This window comes from Staurois parvus, unplaced genomic scaffold, assembly GCF_062004578.1.
Source record: "Staurois parvus isolate SC_StPar_1 unplaced genomic scaffold, SC_StPar_1.0 ptg000725l, whole genome shotgun sequence".
Taxonomy (NCBI): Eukaryota; Metazoa; Chordata; class Amphibia; order Anura; family Ranidae; genus Staurois; species Staurois parvus.
Genome location: NW_028318521.1, coordinates 979,982 through 1,004,114, shown reverse-complemented (window position 1 = coordinate 1,004,114; position 24,133 = coordinate 979,982). Strand labels below are relative to the sequence as shown.

The following is a 24,133-nucleotide window of genomic DNA, read 5'->3' as shown; positions in this document are numbered from 1 at the left end:
TACCCACCATTTTATTCACTAGGGTGCCTGCTTTAAAAAAATATATAATGTTTGGGGGTTTAAATTAATTTCCTAGCAAAAAATACTGATTGTTTTCATGTGAACAAAAAGGCTTGGTCTTCAGGTGGTTAGAAGAGTGAATGAAGTGTGGCATAAACTTCTAATGCTGGGCATAAAACGCCCCCACCCCCCAAAATGACCCCTTTTTGGAAAGTAGTCACCCCAAACTATTTGCTGAGAGGAATGTTGAATCAATAGAAGAATTTATTTTTTTACCACAAGTTTTTGGAAAATGACAAAAATAATTTTTATTTTTTTTTTAAACAAAATTGTCACTTAAATTATTTACTGCTGACACATGCCATGGTTATATGTGGAATTACTCCCCAAAATACATTTTGCTACTTCTTCTGAAGTCGGGTACCACATGTGAGAGACGTTTTGGCAGTCTAGCCAAGTACAGGACCCCAAAATCCAATAAGCACCTTCAGGCTTTTAAAGGGCTTTATTTCCTCATTACACTTCCAGACTACCTATCACAGTTTCGGAGGCCCTGAAATGCCAGGATAGCACCTAACCCCCCCCAAATTACCCCTTTTTGGAAAGTAGACACCCCAAGGAATTTGATAAGAGGCACGGTAAGTATTTTGCAGATCTCATTTGTTGCCACAAGTTTTTGGAAAATGAAGAAAAAAAACAAAAACATTTTTTCTGTTCTTTTTTTATATTTCAAAACCTTGTGAGAAAAAATGAGATCTGCAAAATACTCACCATGCTTCTTTTTAAATTCCTTGGGGTGTCTACTTTCCAGAAAGAGGTCATTTGGGGGGGTTTGAGGCTATACTGGCATGTCAGGGCCTTCGAAACTGTGATGAGTAGTGAGGAAGTGTAATGAGGAAGTTACGCACCTTCAGGCTTTCAAAGTGGTCATTGGATTTCAGGCTCCTGTATGTGGCTAGGCTCCCAAAAAGTCTCACATGTGGTATCCCCATACTCAGTAGAAGTAGCAAAATGTATTTTGGGGTGTAATTCCACATATACCCATGGCTTGTGCGAGAAAAAAATCATTTAAATGACGTGTAAAAAAAACTTTTTCCAGAAACTTGTGGAAAAAAATAAATCTTCCATGGACTCAATATGCCTCTCAGCAGATAGCTTAGGGTGTCTAATTTCCAAGAAGGGGTCATTTGAGGGTGTTTGTACTATTCTGGTATTTTAGCACCTCAAGAAATGTGATGGGCAGTCAGAAAGTAAAAGCTGTGTAAATTCCATTATCTATACCATAGTTTGTAGATGCTATAACTTTCACAAAAAGCAATCAATATACACTTATTTGGATTTTTTTAACCAAAAACATGTAGCAGAATACATTTTGGCCTAATTTTATGACGAAATTTTAGTTTTTTTAGATATTTTTTATGATCAAAATGTGGAAAATATTGTTTTTTTCAAAAAAAAATTTTTTATTTCAAAATGTTTCTGGTTATAACGCCAAAAATAAAAAGTGCACAGGTGATCAAATACCACCAAAAGAATGCTCTATTTGTGTTAAAAAAATGACATAAATTTCATTTATGTACAATATTGCATGACCGCGCAATTGTCTGTTAAACTAGCGCAGCGCTGTATAGCAAAAAAATGTCGTAAATTGCAGTATCTATTCCATAGTTTGTAGACGCTATAACTTTCACACAAAGCAATATACACTTATTGGGATTTTTTTTACCAAAAACATGTAGCAGAATACATTTTGGCCTAAATTTATAACCAACTTTGAGTTTAGTATATATTTTTTATAGCTGAAAGTAAAAAATATTGTTTTTCTTCAAATTATTTGGTCTTTTTTTGTTTATAGCGTAAAAAAATAAAAAGCGCACAGGTGGTCAAATACCACCGAAAGAAAGCTCTATTTGTGTGAAAAAAAGGACGTAAATTTAGTTTAGGTGCAGCATTGCATGACCGCACAATTATCAGTTGAATTAGTGCAGCGCCAAGTAGCAAAAAGAGGCCTGGTCATTAAGGGGGGTAAATCCTCTGGAGCTCAAGTGGTTAACCACCTGGCTAACGTGCGTCTGGAAGCTTTCTGTCCCTTTCTTACCCCCGAAAAAGAAACAAAAAATGAATCGGACTTACAAAACTCTTTCGTCCTATCCAAATAAAGGAGCACACACACCTCCTCACATCCAACGTGTGAAACTTTACTTCCCTATCACACGAAGGATTAGCGCAAAATGAAGGCAAAATAATGTCTTGACCTCTGTGGAAATTTGAGGCCACTTTGGGTACAAAGGCTGGGTCCGTCCTGAATGTAACCCTGTCCAAAAAAACTTGAAAAAAGGAGCTCTGATCGACAGAGCTTCCAGTTTGCTCACTCTTCTTGCCGTAGTGATCGCTACCAAAAAAACCTGTCTTGAACGTGAGGGCCCTCAGGGAGCTGGAAACTAAATGCTCAAATGGGGACCCTGTTAGTACCTTCAGCACCATCGACAGATCCCACTTTGGAAACGGTCTATTCCCCGCCGGTCTATTCCCCGCCCTAAAAAACATAACCACACACTTAAGAGCCGATATACTAACCCCTTATCTGCCCCTGCCTGCAAAAATTCTAGAACCGACACCAGGTTATTAACGTCCATCGAGGCCCGGGAACACCAATCATTTAAGCACCTCCAGACCTTCAAATAGATTGCCCGGGTCTCCTGCTTTCTACGCTCTAGGAGCGTGGTCACTACCCTACCTGAGAGTCCCTTTGCGAGCAAGAGCTGTTCTTCAGAAACCACGCTGCCAAATTCCATCTTTCCACCCTGGGACACAAGACCGGGCCCTGCCATAGCAAGTCCCTCTGAAGTGGTAATACCCAAGGTGGACAAATTGCTAAGGCCACCAGCGTCGAGAACCACGCTTGTCGAGGCCAATATGGAGCTATTAAAATCAGAGAAGTCTGCTCTGTTCTGAATTTTTTTTAATACTGCCGATAGCAAGGCGACTGGGGGGAAAGGCATCCCACCGGTTTAGTGAGAACACTGGGACCTTGTTGTAGTGAAGCGAGCAAAGCTGATGCCTTTTGTGTACACCTGGGCAGGTTCGTTACCAACAACCTGCGTGGCGGTGGCTTTGAGAACCCCCTTCCCACGATGCCTAGTACAAAGGGGCTGGAGATCTGTGCTTTCCATTGTGGGAGGAAGACCCCCAATCTTCCTCCCACCGGAGGGAACAAAGTTATTGTGGCTTCTGGGGCTGCTCAGGAGGAGGGAATATCCCTCCTCCTTTGCCCCTACCTCTCTGCCCCCATGGCCTCTTCTGACCCTCTGGCCTAAGGACCTGCATCCTCTTTTTGGGGCAAAACTTACTTCCCCCATGCCTCTGCAGTTTTCGCTTAAGGGGAAAGAATGACTTTTTCCTGTCCGCCATGCGATCTAGCACTGTCTCTAGCCCTGGGCCAAACAGGAGATCTCCAGTAAACAGAATGCCACATAACTTGACTTTAGAGGCAATGTCTCCCTGCCACGTCTTGAGCCAGAGGACCCTACGTGCCGAATTGATACGGGCCGCTGACCTAGTTGACATCCTCACCGACTCTGCCGAAGAATCCACAATGTAGCCTACCCCTTGTAGTAACGTTTGAAAAGACGCCAGGATCTTATCCTTAGGAGAATCAGCCACAATGTGCACCTGCAATTGCGTAAGCCAGTATTCCATATTTCTGGCTACTACCGTAGTAGCCATGGCGGGCTTTAACTTGGATATAGAGTCCCACGACTTTTTAAGGAGGAATCTGCCCTCCTGTCCATAATGTCCAGTAAAACCCCCATATCCTCAAACGCCAAGTCCATCCTAGCTATTTGGGAAAACGCAGCGTCCAACCTGGGATTCTTATTCCACAAAGCGGACGGGTCCTCATCAAACGGGAATCCACGTTTAAGGGATCGAATAAAGGCTTCCTTTCAGGATCTTGCCACTCCTTTTTAATCGTATCAACTAATACCTTATGGACGGGAAAAACCCTACGTTTTTGCTCTTCCATGCCCTAATACATCTGGTCGTGCAACGATAGGGGTTTTTTATCCTCTTTAATGTCCAGAATGGCATAGATAGCCCCCGACAAGTCGTCAACCTCCTCCAGGGACAATTTGTATCTAGAGGAGCCTCTGGGTTGGTCTGAGGGGCCCTCCCCTTTGGAATCCTCCTCGGACTGGGAGCCCAGGGATGGCTTGCACTCCGCAGCCTCTTGGCCTTCCGTCCCTCTACTAGTTGAAGGAAGAACCTGCTGGGGGGGACGGGGCGTGGCCTGGAGCAATGCCAAATTCTCAACTACAGATTTAAAGGAATCAAAGGTATTAATCAGTTCTCTGACTTAACCAGGTCCCCCTGTGACGGAATCTCCTCCCTAACTAATCCCTCAATACAGGGCCCACATAGCACCTTTTTCCAAGAATCTCTTAGGGTCACCTTACATGAAGGGCACTTCCGCTTAGACACCTGGTGCTTGAGCTTTTCACGGGCCTTACCCTGCATAAATGAGAAGAGAAGAGGAGAGGAGATCCAGGGAACCTATTACCCTTCTTCAAAACCACCTGCCCAACCCCCCCGGCAGGGAGTAGGGGCCTGGACCTGGGCCTCTCCACCAGCCTCTCCCACCCCCCCACCCTGGCACCTCTGACCACAAAGTGGGCTGGGAACACCCCCTGGACCTAGGGGCCCAAAGGTAGGGAAAAAAGGACTCCACTGAGCCGCCTACCTGTGCCTGGCTGGTGCTGGCCTCGCCTGGTCCCCGTGCCTCTGCTTCGGACATCTTCAGGTGGGTGGTCGCGTTGGTACTGTGTCGCCTGCCTCTGCAGGATACAGTACCCACACCGCCATCTTCACGCACTGCCCCTCGTGTCTTCTGGTCCGCAGCCGGAAGCAGTGACCCCGGGAGAAGCCCCGCCTCTTCCGACGGAAATGACGTCTCCCAACATCCGGCCAGGCGCGCTCCAATATGCCGGCACGCATGGGACAGCGGGACTCCTCCCCCGGTCCCTCTGGACACCGCCATGAGGACGCCCCGGCTCCCACAACCCTCCGAAGGGGGCCGGGGCGCAGCTTAAACAGGTCAGTGCAGCACCCTCCCCTGTCTCTACAGGGGAGGCAGCCCTGCCAATGCAACGCCCTCGGGGAAAGAAACCAACTTTCCAGCCTTCACCCCACCGCTGCACAGTCTCCATAACACTACAAGTCCCGCGGGCCCCTGACAGCACCAGGACAGGCCTCCACAGATGTCTCCCCACCAGAGGAAACACAAGAACTGAGGTCGGAGGGGAGTGTCAGAGGCTTTATTTTGGGTGGAGGTGTTTCCTCAGGTGGGGAGGAGCCGAGGTCTCAAGGTGTTGTCCTGAAAGACGAATGCTGTAAACCATTAGAATAACATTAAGAAAACATTGAGCTTTTAAGGATGGTAAATGGTAACTTACCCCTTTTCCAGAACACATGTGCAGAACATATGTGAAGTAAGGCAAGTATGGTAAGGTTAAAATAAATATGTCAACCAAGGACTTCTGCAAAATATACAGTTGGAGGTGATAGTGGTCACCCTAAAAAAGTTCTCTCAAACCAAATCTCTGCGCCTTTACCCCTCAGATCACCCCAATTTCTGCACCTTCACACCTCAGCTTATCCCAATTCCTGTACCTCCAAGACCTCAGATCAGCCCCAATTCCCGTACCTCCAAGACCTCAGATCAGCCCCAATTCCCGTACCTCCAAGACCTCAGATCAGCCCCAATTCCCGCACCTCCAAGCCTCAGATCAGCATCAATTTGTGCATGTCAGGGCTCCCGGGTGTGACCAGAGGTGTGTGACTGACGCAGGGAAACGCAGACTTCAGATATGTTATAAACGATGTAATTTATTAACACTAACAATACAAACATAAACGCAGTGCAATACTAAAACATAACAGTGCAAACAAACCAAACCAACCACCCACAGATAACAGTACATACAATGCAAGCGTCGTCAAGCAGGCCGGGTCAATATCAATCGGGCAGGTAGGTACAGGGGGAGCAAGCAGAGAATGGTCAGGGTCACAAGCCAGGTTCAGCAGGTAGCGGGCAGCGTGGTACAGAGGGTCAGGCAGAGGAGAATGGTCGGGCCCCCAGGCGGAGCGGCGGGCGCCGGACCCCCAGGCGGAGCGACAGGTCTCGGGCCCCCAGGCGGAGTGGCGGGCACCGAGTCACCAGGCACGACAGTGGGCACCGAGTCGTCTGGCAAGACTGCGGGCACCGAGTCGACTGGCGGAACAGCGGGCATCGAGTTGACTGGCAAGACTGCGGGCACCGAGTCGTCTGGCAAGACTGCGGGCACCGAGTCGTCTGGCAAGACTGCGGGCACCGAGTCGTCTGGCAAGACTGCGGGCACCGAGTCAATTGGTACGACAGCGGGCACCGGATCAGGTACCGGATCATCTGGATCAACAGCGGGCATCGAGTCAACTGGCCTAATAGGATCATCAGGCTGGATCAGTTCATTATGCTGGGTAGAAGCATCCGGCTGAGTAGAGGCTTCAGGCTGAGTAGAGGCTTCAGGCTGAGTAGAGGCTTCAGGCTGAGTAGAGGCTTCAGGCTGAGTAGAGGCTTCAGGCTGAACCACGGAAGGCAGGTTCTCAGACGGTAGGCTCACCGGTTTGGATACTGGCAGGATGGTATTGGTTGGAAAGAATTTTCGCTTTTTTCTGGTTTTAACTACTGGGGCACTGCAAGTGAACGCAGGTCTGCAAATGAATGGAGCAGCTGGAGACAGAGAAGAGCTGGAGGATGGAACAGGGGAAGGAACAGTCGCTACAGAGGGCTTCTTTACAGGGTTAAAGGCAGGATAGGTGCAGCGAGTGGGAACAGGGTACTGACATGCGGTAGATAGCCAAGTATACTGGGCTGTAACTGGAGGAGCTGTTGGGAATACAGGAGTAGAGCTTTGAGGAGATAGATTAGAAGCAGGACTGGGTCTTTGTAAGCTGACTGAGGCTGGGTGTAACAAATCTGTCCATGTCTGCAGTATGGGTCGAACAAAGCTGAGCTTACACAAAGCCTGTCTGACCAAAGACTGCACTGCGTTTATACAATCTCTTAGTACCTGTGGTGAACATGTGGAATAACGCTCCAGAAAGTAATCCACATCATCCTCTAATAACCATACCAGGGACTCTACCTGGTCTGCACTAAATGGTGGCAAAAATTCATCCCTGCATTCGGGGGTACCAGATGAAACCAACTCAGCACAAACCTCAATCAATGGCTGCACCTCAGAGAACTCTGTGCCCTGATCTACTAGAACATGAGCGAGCCGTATACATTCTAGCAGTTCATCCCGGGGATACTCCTTCAGAGTTTGATAAGCATACTCCCTGTCATCAAACACTAGCAGATATAAATACGCAACCTCATCCAGATCCATCCTTCCCATCAACAAACCAAGATGGCTTCCCTGTGCAGCCACTTCTGGTCAGGATTGGCCTTGGTGTAATGTCAGGGCTCCCGGGTGTGACCAGAGGTGTGTGACTGACGCAGGGAAACGCAGACTTCAGATATGTTATAAACGATGTAATTTATTAACACTAACAATACAAACATAAACGCAGTGCAATACTAAAACATAACAGTGCAAACAAACCAAACCAACCACCCACAGATAACAGTACATACAATGCAAGCGTCGTCAGGCAGGCCGGGTCAATATCAATCGGGCAGGTAGGTACAGGGGGAGCAAGCGGAGAATGGTCGGGGTCACAAGCCAGGTTCAGCAGGTAGCGGGCAGCGTGGTACAGACGGTCAGGCAGAGGAGAATGGTCAGACAAGCCAGGGATCAGGAGCAGGAGAATGGTCAGACAAGCCAGGGATCAGAGCAGGGTCAGCAGAGAATCAGACAGGAACAGGAAACAGGGCCCAGGAGAAACACAACACCAAGGCCGAGTCTGCAGGTCTGAATGTCCCTTAAATACACCAGTATAATTAGTTCCAGGTGTTTGACTGGCTGCAAGGTTGAGTCTCTGATTGCTGGGAGCACCCGCTGGCCAGCCCTGGTACTGCAGCTCATAAGGCAGGTGAGTCCCACTATTGCTGGCCAGTCCATTCCTGACAGTGCACCTTCACACTTCAGATCAACCCAATTCCTGCATCTTCACATCTCAAATCAGTCCCAATTCTTGTACCTTAACACCTCAGGTTACCCTAATTTCTGCACCCCTGGACTTCAATTCACCCCCATTCCTGCATTCTTACTACCCAGATCAGCCCCAATTCCTGTTCTTTCAGGCCTTTGATTAGTCCTAATTCAAGAATGTTCACACCTCAGATCACGCAAATACCAGCAGCTGGGTACTGCAGCTATACCTCCGATTGTCTCCAATTCCTGCGCTCTTACAGCTCATATCACCCCAATTCCAGCACCTTCAGGCCTCACATCAGCCCCAGTCCCTGCACCTTCAGGCCTCACATCAGCCCCAGTCCCTGCACCTTCAGGCCTCACATCAGCCCCAGTCCCTGCACCTTCAGGCCTCACATCAGCCCCAGTCCCTGCACCTTCAGGCCTCACATCAGCCCCAGTCCCTGCACCTTCAGGCCTCACATCAGCCCCAGTCCCTGCACCTTCAGGCCTCACATCAGCCCCAGTCCCTGCACCTTCAGGCCTCACATCAGCCCCAGTCCCTGCACCTTCAGGCCTCACATCAGCCCCAGTCCCTGCACCTTCACACCTTGGCTCACCCCAATTCCTGCAACGTCACACCATGTTGTCCAGCGACAATTTCTGTGCCTTCAGGCCTCAGATCAGATCCAATTCCTGCTCCTTCAGGCCTCAGATAAGCCCCAATTCTTGAACCCTCAGAACTCTGATCACAATTCCTGCACCTTCACACCTCAGATCATCCCAATTCCTGAACCCCCAGACCTCAGATCAGCCCCAACTTCTACACCTTCAAGCATCAGATGAGCCCCAATTCCTGCACCTTCACACCTCAAGTCAGTCCCAATTTTTGCACCTTCACACCTCAGGCCAGTTCCAATTTCTGCACCTCCAGACCTTAGTTTAGCCCAATTCCTGCATTTGTACAACCCAGATCAGCCCCAATTCCTGTTCCTTCAGCCCTCATCAGTCCCAATTCCTGGATTTTCCCACCTCAGATCTCCCAAATACAGTGGAGGAAAAAGGTATTTAGTCAGCCACCAATTGTGCAAGTTCTCTCACTTAAAAAGATGAGAGAGGCCTGTAATTGGCATCATAGGTAGACCTCAACTATGAGAGACAAAATGAGAAAAAAAATCCAGACAATCACATTGGATGATTTGGAAAGAATTTATTTGCAAATTATGGTGGAAAATAAGTATTTGGTCACCTACAAACAAGCAAGATTTCTGGCTCTCACAGACCTGTACCTTCTTCTTTAAGAGGCTCCTCTGTCCTGCACTCATTACCTGTATCAATGGCACCTGTTTGAACTTGTTATCAGTATAAAAGAAACAGTCACACTCCAAACTCCACTATGGTGAAGACCGAAAAGCTGTCAAAGGAAACCAGAAACAAAATTGTAGACCTGCACCAGGCTGGGAAGACTGAATCTGCCATAGGCAAGCAGCTTGGTGTGAACAAATCAACTGTGGGAGCAATAATTAGAAAATGGAAGACATACAAAACCACTGATAATCTCCCTCAATCTGGGGCTCCACGCAAGATCTCACCCCGTGGGGTCGAAATTATCACAAGAACGATGAGCAAAAATCCCAGGACCAGACGGGGGGACCTAGTGAATGACCTGCAGAGAGCTGGGACCAACGTAACAAAGGCTGCCATCAGTAACACACTACGCCGCCAGGGACTCAGATCCTGCAGTGCCAGGCGTGTCCCCCTGCTTAAGCCAGTACATGTCCGGGCCCGTCTGAAGTTTGCTAGAGAGCATTTGGATGATCCAGAAGAGGATTGGGAGAATGTCATATGGTCAGATGAAACCAAAATAGAACTGTTTGGTAGAAACACAACTTGTGTTTGGAGGAGAGAGAATGCCGAGTTGCATCCAAAGAACACCAAACCTACTGTGAAGCATGGGGGTGGCAACATCATGCTTTGGGGCTGTTTCTCCGCAAAGGGACCAGGACAACTGATCTATGTACAGGACAGAATGAATGGGGCCATGTATTGTGAGATTTTGAGTGCAAACCTCCTTCCATCAGCAAGGGCATTGAAGATGAAACGTGGCTGGATCTTCCAACATGACAATGATCCCAAACATACCGTCCGGGCAACGAAGGAGTGGCTTCGTAAGAAGCATTTCAAGGTCCTGGAGTGGCCTAGCCAGTCTCCAGATCTCAACCCCATAGAAAACCTTTGGAGGGAGTTGAAAGTCTGTGGTGCCCAGCGACAGCCCCAAAACATCACTGCTCTAGAGGAGATCTGCAAGAAGGAATGGGCCAACATACCAGCAACAGTGTGTGCCAACCTTGTGAAGACTTACAGGAAACGTTTGACCTCTGTCATTGCCAACAAAGGATATATAACAAAGTATTGAGATGAACTTTTGATATTGATCAAATACTTATTTTCCACCATAATTTGCAAATAAATTCTTTCCAAATCAGCCAATGTGATTGTCTGGATTTTCTTTCTCATTTTGTCTCTCATAGTGGAGGTCTACCTATGATGCCAATTACAGGCCTCTCTCATCTTTTTAAGTGGGAGAACTTGCACAATTGGTGGCTGACTAAATACTTTTTTCCCCACTGTACCTGCACCTTTATACCTCTGATCATCTCCAATTCCTGCACGCTTACAGTTCATATCACCCCAACTACTGCACCTTCACACCTCTGATCACCTACTTAATGGACTTTCAAACCTCAGCCCACCCCAATTCCTGCTTTTGCACCCTAGATCAGCCATAATTTCTGCTCTGTCAGGCCTCAGGCCTTCTGGCATAAAATGGACCAAGCAGTTTCCACGTAGATCCTCCAGAAATAAACATCAGTCATTGCTCTAGTCAAGATGGCACCGCCTGTACCATGCAGTAGAATTGCAGAACTGAGTCCCAATTCCTGCAGTTCCTAATTCCTATTTCGAAGGTGGTAGTTACCAGTATGTTCTGAAGTTGTAGTTCCCAATAGACATTCTAAAGTAGTAGTTAGCAAACCTTGTTTTAAAATCTCTTTCAGTCCTCTCTTTCAGGCCTCAGATCACGTAATTGCTGCTGAATGCACACAAAGTGTGTGTTCAGCAGCCATCACTGCCTGTGTGAACAGTCACAAATAGCTGCAGTACCCAGTAACCTGTCATAGCATACTGTATGGGCTTGGTGGCTGCAGCTAACTACTCACTGGTGTCAAAAACAGCAGCACGAATCAGCAGATTCCTGCCGCTGCCATTCGCATCGCGGTGAAATGCCAGTGCGAATGTAGCTTAAATTAGTAGTTCCTAATAGTGGTTATGTCAGAAAGGCCTTAAAACCCTTCTCCCTCTACATGAAATCCTTCTTTGCATTGAGTTACTCATGAAAGATTGCTGTGGAAGGGGGGGCCAATAGCCATTTGAAGATAAACCTCTCAGACTATATTCCAAAGCTGAGCCAGGTGCATGGATGCTGAGGGAGAGAAATATTCAGAGGGAGGGCAGGTACACCAATAATAAAAGCCTGGCCATGAGCCGGCTCAGGCTTAAACAGTGCTTTACCACAGAGGAGTGAAAATACTGAATATAATTTCAAAGTGAGAACAAGCAGTTTGGGGGAATCCGACACAGCTTCAGTGTGGAGAAAGCAATGCAGGAATTGATGCCAGTGGGAATAGAGGTGCAGCTGCGCTGCTTCTTCTGTATGCAGCCACTGGCCAGCTTTATTGTTTGGGAGGTGGGTCTCCCAGAACTCCCCTTGAGTACTGCCGTTGATGCAGTCACATACCACCTCTGGCACTAGTGCCAGGGGTTGCCTACCCTGCTCTAAAGCATTGCACCAGTGATAAGCAAAAGCACCAGTGATCCATGCAGGATGTACAGGCAAGCAGATATGCTGACAGGGAGATTCAATGAACTACCACGGTGCTCCACAGCGCCGTGGTAGTTAATTGAGAACTACAAGCCAACAGCCGCTAAGGCTGTCGGGACTGGTAGTTCGATCATTCACAGAACCCTGTGAATGAATAACGCGGCTGTGTGGATGGAGTCCAGATATAATTAGCTTCCTACAAGGGGATTATGGGTTGAATAGCAAGGCTAAACATGCCTAAGAACACAATTGACCTATTTATGATAAGAACGTGGGTATAATTTTTTTTATACACAGGGATTATGGGAATACCATTACATCCTATGTAATGCATTTGACCTGTTTCTGATAGGAAAATTGTTATAATTATTGCTCTTCATGGGGAATATCATGGTTACATGATAACATGGAACATATTTAACCTATTTCTGATAAGAATATGATTTCATTATTTTTCTGCATGGGTATTGTGGGTGGAATATTGAAGTTCCATATGCCAAGGACCATACTTGACATTCTAAGCAACGTTTCTGATAGGAATATGAGTATAATTGTTATTCTTCATGGGAATTATGGATGGAATATCATAGTTAAATTTAATAAAGGAACATAATTAATCTATTTCTTATATGAATATGCATAGAATAATTTTTCTACATGTGGAAGATGGGTGGATAATTGAAGTTCCACATCATAGTTTGCCTGTGTCTAAGAATATGGCTAAAATTATTTTTCTACAAGAGGATTATTGAGGGGGGATATCATCGTTACACATACTACGTAATGTAACTGACCTGTTTCTGATAGGAATATTATTATTATTCTTCATGGGAATTCTGCATGGCATATCACGGTTAAATTTAATAAGGTCTATAATTAACCTATTTCTGATAAGGATATGCATATGATTATTTTTCTACAAGGGAATTATTGATAGAATATAATGGTTAAACATGCCTAGGAACATATTTAACCTGTTTCTGAAAACAATATGGATATAATTATTGTGCTGTTAGGGGATCATGGATAGAATATCATGGTTACACTTAACAAGGGATATATTTAACCTATTTCTTTTAAGAATATGCATTTCCTACATAGGGATTATGGGTAGAATAACATGGTTACATATTCCCAGGAACATAATTATGTTTTTGGTAAAATAATGGAAATAATTATTTTTCTACTAGGGGAAAATGGGTGGAATATCATGGTTACACATGCCAAAGAACACATTTGACCTGTTTCTGAGAGCAATAGATGTATAATTATTTTTATAAATGGAGATTATGGGTGAAACATCAGAGTTACACATAAGTAACTTATTTGATCTGTTGTGGATATGAATATGGGAATAATTATTTTTATACATTGGGATTACGGGTGAAATATTATAGTTTCTGATAAGAGTATAGGCACAATTATTGTTTTGCCTTTCATTATACTTTAGATAGCGAGGCTTGGATTACATTTCTGCATAAAGACAATAAATCTTCCCTTCTGGAGTGGCTGGAAAGATGTAATATGGTGGCCCTCATGCAGCTTAATTAATTCCACTTTTCAGACTGTTGGAATATTGTATGAGTTTTGTCTAATGATGGAGAGAATACACAAATGAAAGCAAACACCTGAAAGACAGCATGTATAATGTACTTCATGTATTCAGGGGTGGGTTCGTCTGTCTGCGGTGGACTCCTGATTAATTAAAGCATTGTTTGGGTGCTTGGCTGTTTATTAGTCCCCGCTATTGTACAGCGCTGAGCAAACCCTTTGGCACTATATAAATGCTCTATAATAATTAGCTATTAATTAGATCACTGTTAGCTGTACTGTTTACACGGTTTAGGATAATGAGATCAAGAGCTTACCTAAACAGGGCGGGATGTTTATCTCAATGTGTAATATTTGTTTATTGTGGGGACTGCCCCTATTTCTGAAGTATATAAAAACTTTTGTTCTTGTTCAATAAAGTAGTTCCAGTTTGGCATCCAAGCTAGTCTCATCTAGTCTTGAGTACAATGCCCAGCTATAATACCTTGGTCCTGTGTCCCAGTGGCAAGGAAGCGGTTCTCTGATGGAGTCACCTAATTGGGGTGATAGGCGTTCCGTCACAGATATTGTGGCTAAATATGCCTAGGAACACATTTGACCTGTTTCTGATAAGAATATGGGTATAATTACTTTCTCTATATGGGAATATCATGATTACACATACCAAGGAACACACATTTGACCTGTTTATGATAATAATATGGACAAATCTGAATTTATATATTGGGATTATGGGGGAAATATCATGCGTACACTTCACAAGGAACATATTTAACCTTTTTCTTAATAGCTTATATGGATATAATTATTTTTCTATATGGGGATTATTGGTGGAACATCATGGTTTACCATGCCAAGGAACAAATTTGAATGGTTGTGATAATATGTGGGATTGTATAACCATCATATTCCACACAATCTTAATGTTGATAAATAATGTTAACCATATACTTATTTTAAAAAAGGTCAAATATGTTCCTTTTTAAGTGTAACCATGCTATTCCATCCATAATCCATATATCTTATCCTGAGCTGAGGCCTGTGTAGATGGTTCTGGGATGTCCTCAGAGGTGTAAATAGCCCTTAGGAGCCCTTCCATATCATCCGCCACAAAGAGGTGTTTACCTGGTCTAGATTCCTCACTAGCTTGGCAATCACCTTCCAATTCTTCCCCCTCATCCAGGGAGCTTTGGTTAGAAACTTCAGCCTCCTCCAGGTCCTCTGTGGCCTGTGAGGATGAGGGACCCAAACCCAAGTCCACTCCAGGGAAGATGGGGCCTCCCTAGGGAACCAAGTATCCACCTCTCTAGATGTCAGGGCCGTCTTGAAGGATTGTAAGGTGGCTAAAATTTCTGTTTGCACAGACAAAAAATCCTTCATAACCGAAGAGGTTTCTTTTCCTGATAACTTGGGGATACATTTGTAACAGAAGAGTCTGGCATGGTCTTGCGGAACTTTATCATTGCAATAACCACACCGCTTGCGGTGGTGGGTGGGGGGGCTTTATCCTTAGGTGTCTTGTGGGTGCTCTCTTGGGTGGTTTCTAGGGAAAGAAAAACAAGGTTTCCATTTAAATGGAGTGGGTAAAGACCTACCTCCCCTCCTCTCCCCGACCAGCCGAGTCAGACTCACCACCTGCGGCCTTCTCACTGGCTGCAGCCACTGCCTTCTCTTCCATCCTTAGCAGGGCTCTCTGGGACTGCGTTGCCTTTGCCAGGCTCCTGGGTCCATTCCCAGGGGTAATTCCTGGAGGCTCCTCACCGGCCTCATAAGGAAAGAAAACAAACTGGCGCCGACGTCTAAGTGTACTGAGAGCGAGGCTTGGATGGCAGCCTCAGTCCTACTTCTGGCCCTGCACCCACGGCCCTGGGCTCTCCACTGCCCTATTTTCCACCCACAGGGCTTCTGGCAGGCTAGCCGCGGACTGCATTGTGGCTGCCCATCACCCTACAGTGGCGCACCACGGAAACCACATGCCAGCCAGCGATCCCATACCTGCTCATCCCGAGAATGCCAGGCATACCTCCCTGGTGCTTGAGAAGTTCCACTGCATTGGGAACCCCCAGAGTGGGTAATTGCCCCTGGTTACAGTCTGCCCTCTCTGCTTCAGCTGTTCGCCCCCCAGGGGGGACCTTCCAGCCCCAGGCCTTCGGTCTGAAGAAAAAAAAACCCAAACATTTCACTATTCACTACAGGGAAACACAATCAAAATACTGAAGAGGAGAAGAAAGGGTGGGGAATTTAAACACTTGTCAATTTTTGATTGTGTTTCCTGTCAGGTGGAGCTAGTCATCTCTCAAGTATGCCGTCCTGGAAGATGACTGGAGAAAAGTAATTATACACATATTCTTATCAGAAACAGGCCAAATGTGTTCTAGGCATATTTAGCCAAGATATCCCAACACAAACCCCTTGTAGAAAAATAATTATACCCATATTCTTATCAGATATAGACCAAATATGTTCCTTGTTAAAGCGGAACTCACCCAAAAGGGAAAGTTCCACTTTAAAGACTGGTCCCCAGCTCCCCACTAAGGATTGGTACCTGGGGAAAGCAGGTACCCGAAATTCACAGATACCCACTCCCATTTCTGCTGCGACCGCCTAGGCAATTGGAAGCAGAAGTTGTCTTTCCCCTTCCCCGTAGCCTTTTGGAACACGTGACAGGTCCCAGAAGACTACGGGACCATTTAGAAAGCGCAGCACTACTCGCGCATGTGTAGTGTGCAACCAGCTGTGAAGCCGCAAGCTGTCACAGCTGGGTACCCACACTGAAGATGCTGGCGCTGGGTTTAGCAATCATGCGCACAGATATGGACGCGGACAACCATGTTGCTAAAGATCCTCCATCTTGGGTCATTCTCACTCCAAATTAGTTCCCCCTCCCTTTTTGTTATATGGCATGTGGTCTATGTGTGTGCCGAGTTCAGGAGTGCATCGGGCACAGCTGGATACATTTCATGGTTGTAAACCCAATTAGCTGGTGCCATAGTGTCTGGCAGACTCTTGCTCTGAGCTGATCGTAAAGCTATAAACCATTCAGTCACTAGACTTGGAAAGCATTCCAGAATAGCAGTAAAACCTACATCCCATGTGAAACCACTTTTACATACAATCTCATAATGCCCGAAATATGTACAATCAAACAAAGCATATATTCGGATAGGTCAGTTTAATGCGAGTCACCCGATACCTTACATCCCTAGATTACGTCTACCTGAGAGCAGAAAGCGATATCTCCTTAACCGTCCCAAGTAGATGTCATATTTGATGTCTGGACGTTCAGAATATCATTCTGCATATTATCCTACCAGTGGATAGGATGCTACATATACCTATGGAAGGTTATTGACCATGGTATAACTTGGACGGATTTTGGTCCCAGCCTGGGTCTCCGCCTAAATACCCCCTCCCCAAATGAGGCGATTGGCCCTTGGCTTCAGTAGACACCCCCTGCTGGGGGACAAGAAAATAGGCTGTCAGGCATGGAGAAGAAAGATGAAGAGATTCTCCCTTTTTAACATCAGGAACCAACTTTGGGAGAAACGGTACCCTTTTGCTCAGGACACTTGAATCTGCTTAAACCAAGTACTCTGGCAAGTATTCTACCTCTCTAAACTTCTTTCTGTTATCTCTCTGCTGTGTTATTGTTCTCCGTATATATATATATATATATATATATATATATATATATATATATGCTACATCTTTTTCTGTAAATATTTTTATTGCACCATTTTGACCTTTTTAGTAATAAATCCTATTTTCTGAAAAGTGTTGAACTGTTTCTAAAGCTCTTTAATGCACACTAAGAATCCCTGTCTCTGAAGAGTGCTACTGTGTGTTTTAAACTTCTGCATACATCTGCCTGCGGTGACAGTGTATATACAGATGCTTATTCAAACATCATAGTGTTACTGCTAAGATTGGCGAGTTTCCTCCTTCTCTGTACAAAAAGGCGGTGGTGGCAGTGTGAAGGGTTAATTGCGTAATTAACCTGACCCAGTAACAATCGCTCTCCAGTGAGCTGGAAAATCTTTGTGCAGGTTGCAGCTGAGTGTGGCATTGTTACGCACGTGACAGCACGGTTTTAGATTGGCTGGTCCTTCGGTCACAAGTTGGTCAGAAGGGCTGGGGGTCTGACGCCATGCCCGTCACACCAGGAACACTGGAAAAGGGCTGCGGGGACGACACCACAGGATCAAGGGACAGGTGAGCGTCTGTTTTTTTTAAAGTCAGCAACTACAGTTTTTGTAGCTGCTGACTTTTAGTTTTTTACACTGACTGGAACTCTACTTTAATTGTAACTATGATATTCCATCCATAATCCCCGTGTGGTATGATAATTATGCCATTATTTCTTTCAGAAACAGGTCAAATATGATCCTTGGCATGTGTATCCACAATAATACCCCCATAGTTCCCTTGCAGAATAATAACTATTCTCTTATTCCTATCAGAAACAGGTCAAAACGTGTTCCTAGGCGTGTGTAACCATGATATTCCACCCATAATCCCCATGTAGAACAATTTGGATTATAGGTGGAATATCATGGTTACATTTAGAAGGAAACATATTTAACGTGTTTCTGAAAAGATTATGGGTATTAGTTTTTTTTACATTATTAAAAGGATTATGGGTGGAATATTATGGTTAAACATGCCTATTAGCACAAATATAAATTTAGGGGAAGAAACCCTAATAAAGAAGGTAGCTTTTGTGATCCAAACAAATGGGTCTACACTGCTGAAAGTGCTATACTTCGAAATCATTTGCAGGACTGCCTCACATTGGATTAAAGAGACATTTACTGTGTGCTCTTATCCAAAAGCCATCCACTGCACTGCATATGGGCTAAAATAAATGTTATATTATTTGTGCTGGATTGATACTATCAATTAGTAAGCAGCTGTCAAGCGCATTCATCCAGCCTTTAATCCTGCTCCTGCTGGTCTCAAGTCTTCCTCTTGCCTTATCACTGTTGTTTGGATACATTATACAAGTTGTTTTGCATTAATTCGAAATAGGTGTTCAAAGTGTTGCAAGGAGTTGCTATCTTCAGCATTATGTCTTGTCACTTTCCTCCTTTTCAGTGGATACATTGTTTAATCTTTTTATGCCCAGTTTTGAGCAGAGGTCTATGAAACCTAGACATATTGCTTATGGTCAGACATTGTTCCCAAAGTCACTTTTAGTCCGGACTCGCTGGTTTTAAATTGACAACGTTGTCAAATTTTTAATGGTCATGGGTGGAGGTATATATATTTTTGTACCGACAAATCTTTTTTGTAATTTATTACTTTATGGTTCTTTAATAAATTTGTTACATAGTCAAACTATTTGGATCACGAAAGCTACCTTCTTTGTTAGGGTTTCTTCCCCTAAATTTATTTTTGTTGCTATGTCCTAGGTACTGTGATCCACACCTTATATGGTGTATTAGTGGACTTGAACTTTGCTCCCGTTCTTTTTAGGGTTCTGCTGGGATAGTTGCATTACCCTAAAGACATTTTATCAGTATAAATTTATGCCTAGGAACACATTTGACCTATTTCTGAATAAGAGTATATATAGTTTTCTACATGGGGATTATGGATTGAATATCATGATTACTCATAACAAACAACATATTTAACCTATGGCTGGCAAAAATATGCATATAATTATTTTTCTACATGGGGATTATGGGTGAAATATCATGATTACACTTAGCAAGGAACACATTTTATCTGTTTCTGACAATAATATGGGCAAAACTGAATTTATATATTGGGATTATGGGGAAATATTATGCGTACACTTCACAAGGAACATATTTAACCTTTTTCTTAAAAAGTTTATGGGTATAATTATTTTTCTACATGGGGAATATTGGTGGAATATCATGGTTTAACACGCCAAGGAAAACCTTTGAACCGTTTCTGATAATATGTGGAATATGTAACCATCATTTTCCACACAATCTCAATGTTGAAAAAAATGTTAACCATATTCTTATTTAAAAAATTTCAAATATGTCCCTTGTTAAATGCAACCATGATATTCCATCCATAATCCCCATGAGGTTCATAATCGTATTTCAATCAGAAACAGGTCAAATGCATTACATAGGATTTGTATAGATGAAATTCCACCCATAACTCGTATAGAAAAGTAATTATTCTTATCAGAAACAGGTCAAATGTGTTCCTAGGCATGTTTAACCATGATATTCTACTCATAATCCACATGTAGAACAATAATTACACCAATAATCTTTTCAGCAACAGGGTAACTATGTTCCTTGTTAAGTGTAAGAATGTGATCCCCCCTACCCACCATAATTCCCATATATTAAAGCATAACAAAAGGCAAAACAATAATTATATCCATATTCTTATCCAGCGGCGTATTTGTCATGAGGCAAACAAGAACCTTGGGCGCTGGTTCTCTTTATCACAGGGGCTGAGCAGCAAAGTGGAGTGAAGGGAGCGCCACCCCCCAGAAGAACGGCCGTTGGCTCTCCTCGGCAGCAGAGCGAAGTGAAGGGAGCGGCGTCCCCTGAAAGAACAGCCGCTGGTCCTCCGGGCAGCAGAGTGGAGGGGAGCCATGGGAGTAGACATGAAACTCCAGGAACAGAGCTACTGTGATGGCGAGTCTCTCTCTCTCCAGGGGGAAGGGGAAAGGGGGAGTCGCAGGGGCCGTGGTATGCAGGTGGGTCCCAGATTTTTTGAGTTGCCTAGGGCAACACAAATTCTAAATACACTCCTGCTCTTATCAGAAACCATAATATTTCACCTGTAATCTCCATGTATAAAAATAATTATTCCCATATTTATATCAGCAACAGATCAAATAAGTTACTTGATATGTGTAACCCTGATATTCCACCCATAATCTCCATGTATAAAAATAATTATACCCATTTTGCTCTCAGAAACAGGTCAAATGTGTTCCTTGGTATGTGTAACCATGATATTTCACCCATATTCCCTTAGAAGAAAAATAATTATACCTATTATCTTATCAGAAACAGCTTAACTATGTTCCTGGGAATATGCAACCATTTTATTCTACCCATAATTCCCATATAGAAAATGCATATTCTTATCAGAAATACACTATATTGCCAAAAGTATTAGGACACTCCTCCAAATCATTGGATTCAAGTTTTCCAATCACCTCCATGGTGTGGTACCATGATAGGTTGCCAACTGTGCAATAAATTCATCTGTGAAATTTCCTTGCTACTAAATATTTCACGGTCAGCTGTTAGTGGTATTATAACAAAGTGGAAGCAAATGGAAACAACAGCAACTCAGCCACGAAGCGGTAGGCCACGTAAAATGACAGAGCGGGATCAGAGAATGCTGAAGTCGCCAACTGTCTGCAGAGTCAATTAGCTAAAGACCTCCAAATTTTGTGTGGCCTTCAGATTAGCACAACAACAGTGCATGGAGAGCTTCATGGAATGGGTTTCCATGGCCGAGTAGCTGCATCCAAGCCTTACATTACCAAGTGCAGTGCAAAGTGTCGGATGCAGTGTTGTAAAGCACGCCGCCACTGGACACTAGAGCAGTGGAGACGTGTTCTCTGGAGTGACAAATCATGCTTCTCTGTCTGGCAATCCAATGGACGCATCTGGATTTGGCAGTTGCCAGGAGAACAGTACTTGCCTGACTGCATTGTGCCAAGTGTAAAGTTTTGGGGGGGGGGGGGGATTACGGTATGGAGTTGTTTTTCAGGGTTTGGGATTGGCCTATTAGTTCCAGTGAAGCGAACTCCTAAGACATCAGCATACCAAGACATTTTGGACAATTTCATGCTCCCACTTTGTGGGAACAGTTTGGGGATGACCCTTTCCTTTTCCAACATGACTGTACACCAGTGCACAAAGCAAGGTCCATAGGGACATTTATGAGTGAGTTTCGGGAGGAGGAACTTGACTGGCCCGCACAGAATCCTTACCTTAAACCGATAGAACACCTTTGGGATGAATTACAGTAAAGACTGCAAGCCAGGCCTTCTTGTCCGTCAAACATTCCCATGGACACACTCCTAAACATTATGAACAGCCTTCCTAGAAGAGTTGAAGCTGTTATAGCTGCAAAGGGTGGGCCAACTAAGACTAGGATGCTATTAAAGTTCATGTGCATGTAAAGGCAGGCGTCACAATACTTTTGGCAATATAGTGTAACCATGATAGTCCATCCATAATCCCCATGTAGTACAATAATTATACCCATATTCCTATCAGAAACAAGGAGAAAATTACATAGTATGTGTAACAATGATATCTCTCCCCCCCAATAATCCCTTTGTAGAAAAATAATTATACCCATATTCTTAGTAGACATAGGTGAAATATGATGCATGTGGAACTTCAATTATCCACCCATAATCCCCATGTAGAAAAATAATTACATGCATTTTCTTTGCAGAAATATGTTAAATATATTCTGTGTAGCTATGATATTCTGGCCATAATGCCCTAGTAGCACAATAATTATACTGATATTCTTTTCTGAATCAGGTTAAATATGTTTTTAGGTATGTTTAACCATGATATTCCATCAATAATTATCATGCAGAAAAATAATCATATGCATATTCTTACCAGAAATGGGTTAAATATGTTCCCCCATAATACCCATAAATTAAAGTATAACAAAAGGTAAAACTCTTTTCTTAGTTTTGTAGAGGGATTAGAACGCCTGTCAATATTTCTTGCTGTCTGCACGCCATTAGGGAGATTCACCCTATTTGTCCGGTGTACCAATATCATTGAAAGTAAAAGAAAATCCCACATTTTGGGTTGTCCCCAGAAAAGTAATAGAGGGGAAATCTTCCAAAAGGGACACTATTTCTGGTGACTTTGGGGGTCCCCAAGGAATTCCTTTAAATTGCAGTGATTTCCTCTCACTTCCTGTTTCGCTTTGGGACAGGAAGTGAAGGGAAATCTCTGCAATAGGACACAGATGGCGAAATAAAATCTTACGGGTTTTTTTTTTCATTTTGGATTGAGTAAGGGGGTTACTCAATCCAAAATGGAAAAAAAAAAAAATTTGCCTATAGTTCTACTTTAAAGTAATTTTACCCATATTCTTATCAGGAACAGGTCAAATGTATTATGTGGGATGTATTCATTATTTTTCCCATAATCCCCTTGTAGAAAAAGAATTATACCCATATACTTATGGGAAATAGGTTAAATATGTTCCTGGTTAAGAATAACCTTGATAATCCATCAATAATCCCCATTGTACAATAACAATTGTAACAATAATTATACCCATATTCCTAGCAGAAACAGTTCAAATACATTACATTTGAAGCATAACAATGACATTCCCCCGTAATCCCCTTCTAGAAAAATAAGTATACCCATATTCTTATCAAAAAAAGTAAAATATGTTACATGGGATGTGTATCCAAGCTATTTCACCCATGCTCACATTAAAAAAAGTGAAAAAAAATGTAAAAGTACAGCTGCATATATATATCAGCAAGTAAATAGTTAAAACACTTGCAACATAGTATCAAGCACTTAGGAAAACAAAAACATTCTAAGGAATCATTAACCCTCCTAACCCTCTTGTTGTGAACTGTATTGTCTCCCTTTATATTGTAAAGCGCTGAGCAAACTGTTGGCACTATATAAATCCTTCATTATAATAATACTGTATGCGTGTGAAAAGTATAATTGAACCTAGTGAGAGTGTTGAGCATTACAACCAACAATGCCATCATCCCAATAAGCAGTTTAGTACATCCCCACCAGAACAAAAAAAAAAAATAAATAAATAAAATAAAAAAAAAAAAAAAAAAAAAAAAAAAAAAAAGGAGGAATTCTTCCAATGGGAACAATAGTTCTGGTGACAACCAGGGATTCCCTCATTTTGGAGGGATTTCCTGTTTTGGCTTTTGCACAGGAAACCTCCCCAGTGAGGTACAGAGGGCAAATAAAAAAATAAATGACAGGCATATAACCCTCCTTTACTCTATCCAAAATTAAAAACAAAAAACTTTTACTTTAGTTCTACTCTAAAGAACAGTTTAGATTGAAAAGAAAATGTATTCGTAACAGAGCTTGGATATTTCTTATCCACACTCAAAATTAGCACAAACAACAGATAAAAGAAACACTTCTGCCAGCAAAGCTTAATTAGACACTCTTCATACAGTAACATCAAAAGACCCTTACGTATCCTCCAAATGCTGCTCCAAAGTCGCTTCCATGATTATAAAGCTGCGTCAACTTCCGTACACTGGGCACGTGAGTAAGTCAGCTGCTCGCGATAGTTCAGGAAACTCGCGATAGTTCAGGAAACCCAAAGCTGAGAGAACCTAATTTAGATGGCTTCCCTGTGAACGGAGAAACAGGGACCTCTAGTGGTGGAATATTACGAGTGTGAGTTTTGAGGTGTGTTGTAGTTTGCAGTATTGTACATTTATCGTGAACAGTTGTCTGAGAAACGTCGCTTGCAGGTTACACTCGCTGACCACAAGAAGTACGGACTATCTCGTTTTTACTCTCCTCTGTCAGCGTCACGTTGGCAGCATCTCCTAACGTGTAGATATGCTATAGGCGCTAGACTATATTAGCAA

At 43.6% G+C, this 24,133-nt stretch overlaps 1 protein-coding gene across 1 annotated transcript in view; it reads right to left on the bottom strand.

Annotated features, from left to right (window-relative positions):
- The window catches only part of LAMTOR5 (late endosomal/lysosomal adaptor, MAPK and MTOR activator 5), a 118,513-nt gene extending 94,646 nt beyond the window's left edge, over positions 1-23,867 (bottom strand). The window contains exon 1 of the mRNA XM_089653883.1: positions 23,730-23,867. Within this exon, the coding sequence (XP_089510009.1) occupies positions 23,730-23,764 (35 nt within the window). The 5' untranslated portion in view covers positions 23,765-23,867. The remainder of the gene's footprint in view (positions 1-23,729) is intronic.
- Positions 23,868-24,133: the final 266 nt, after the last annotated feature.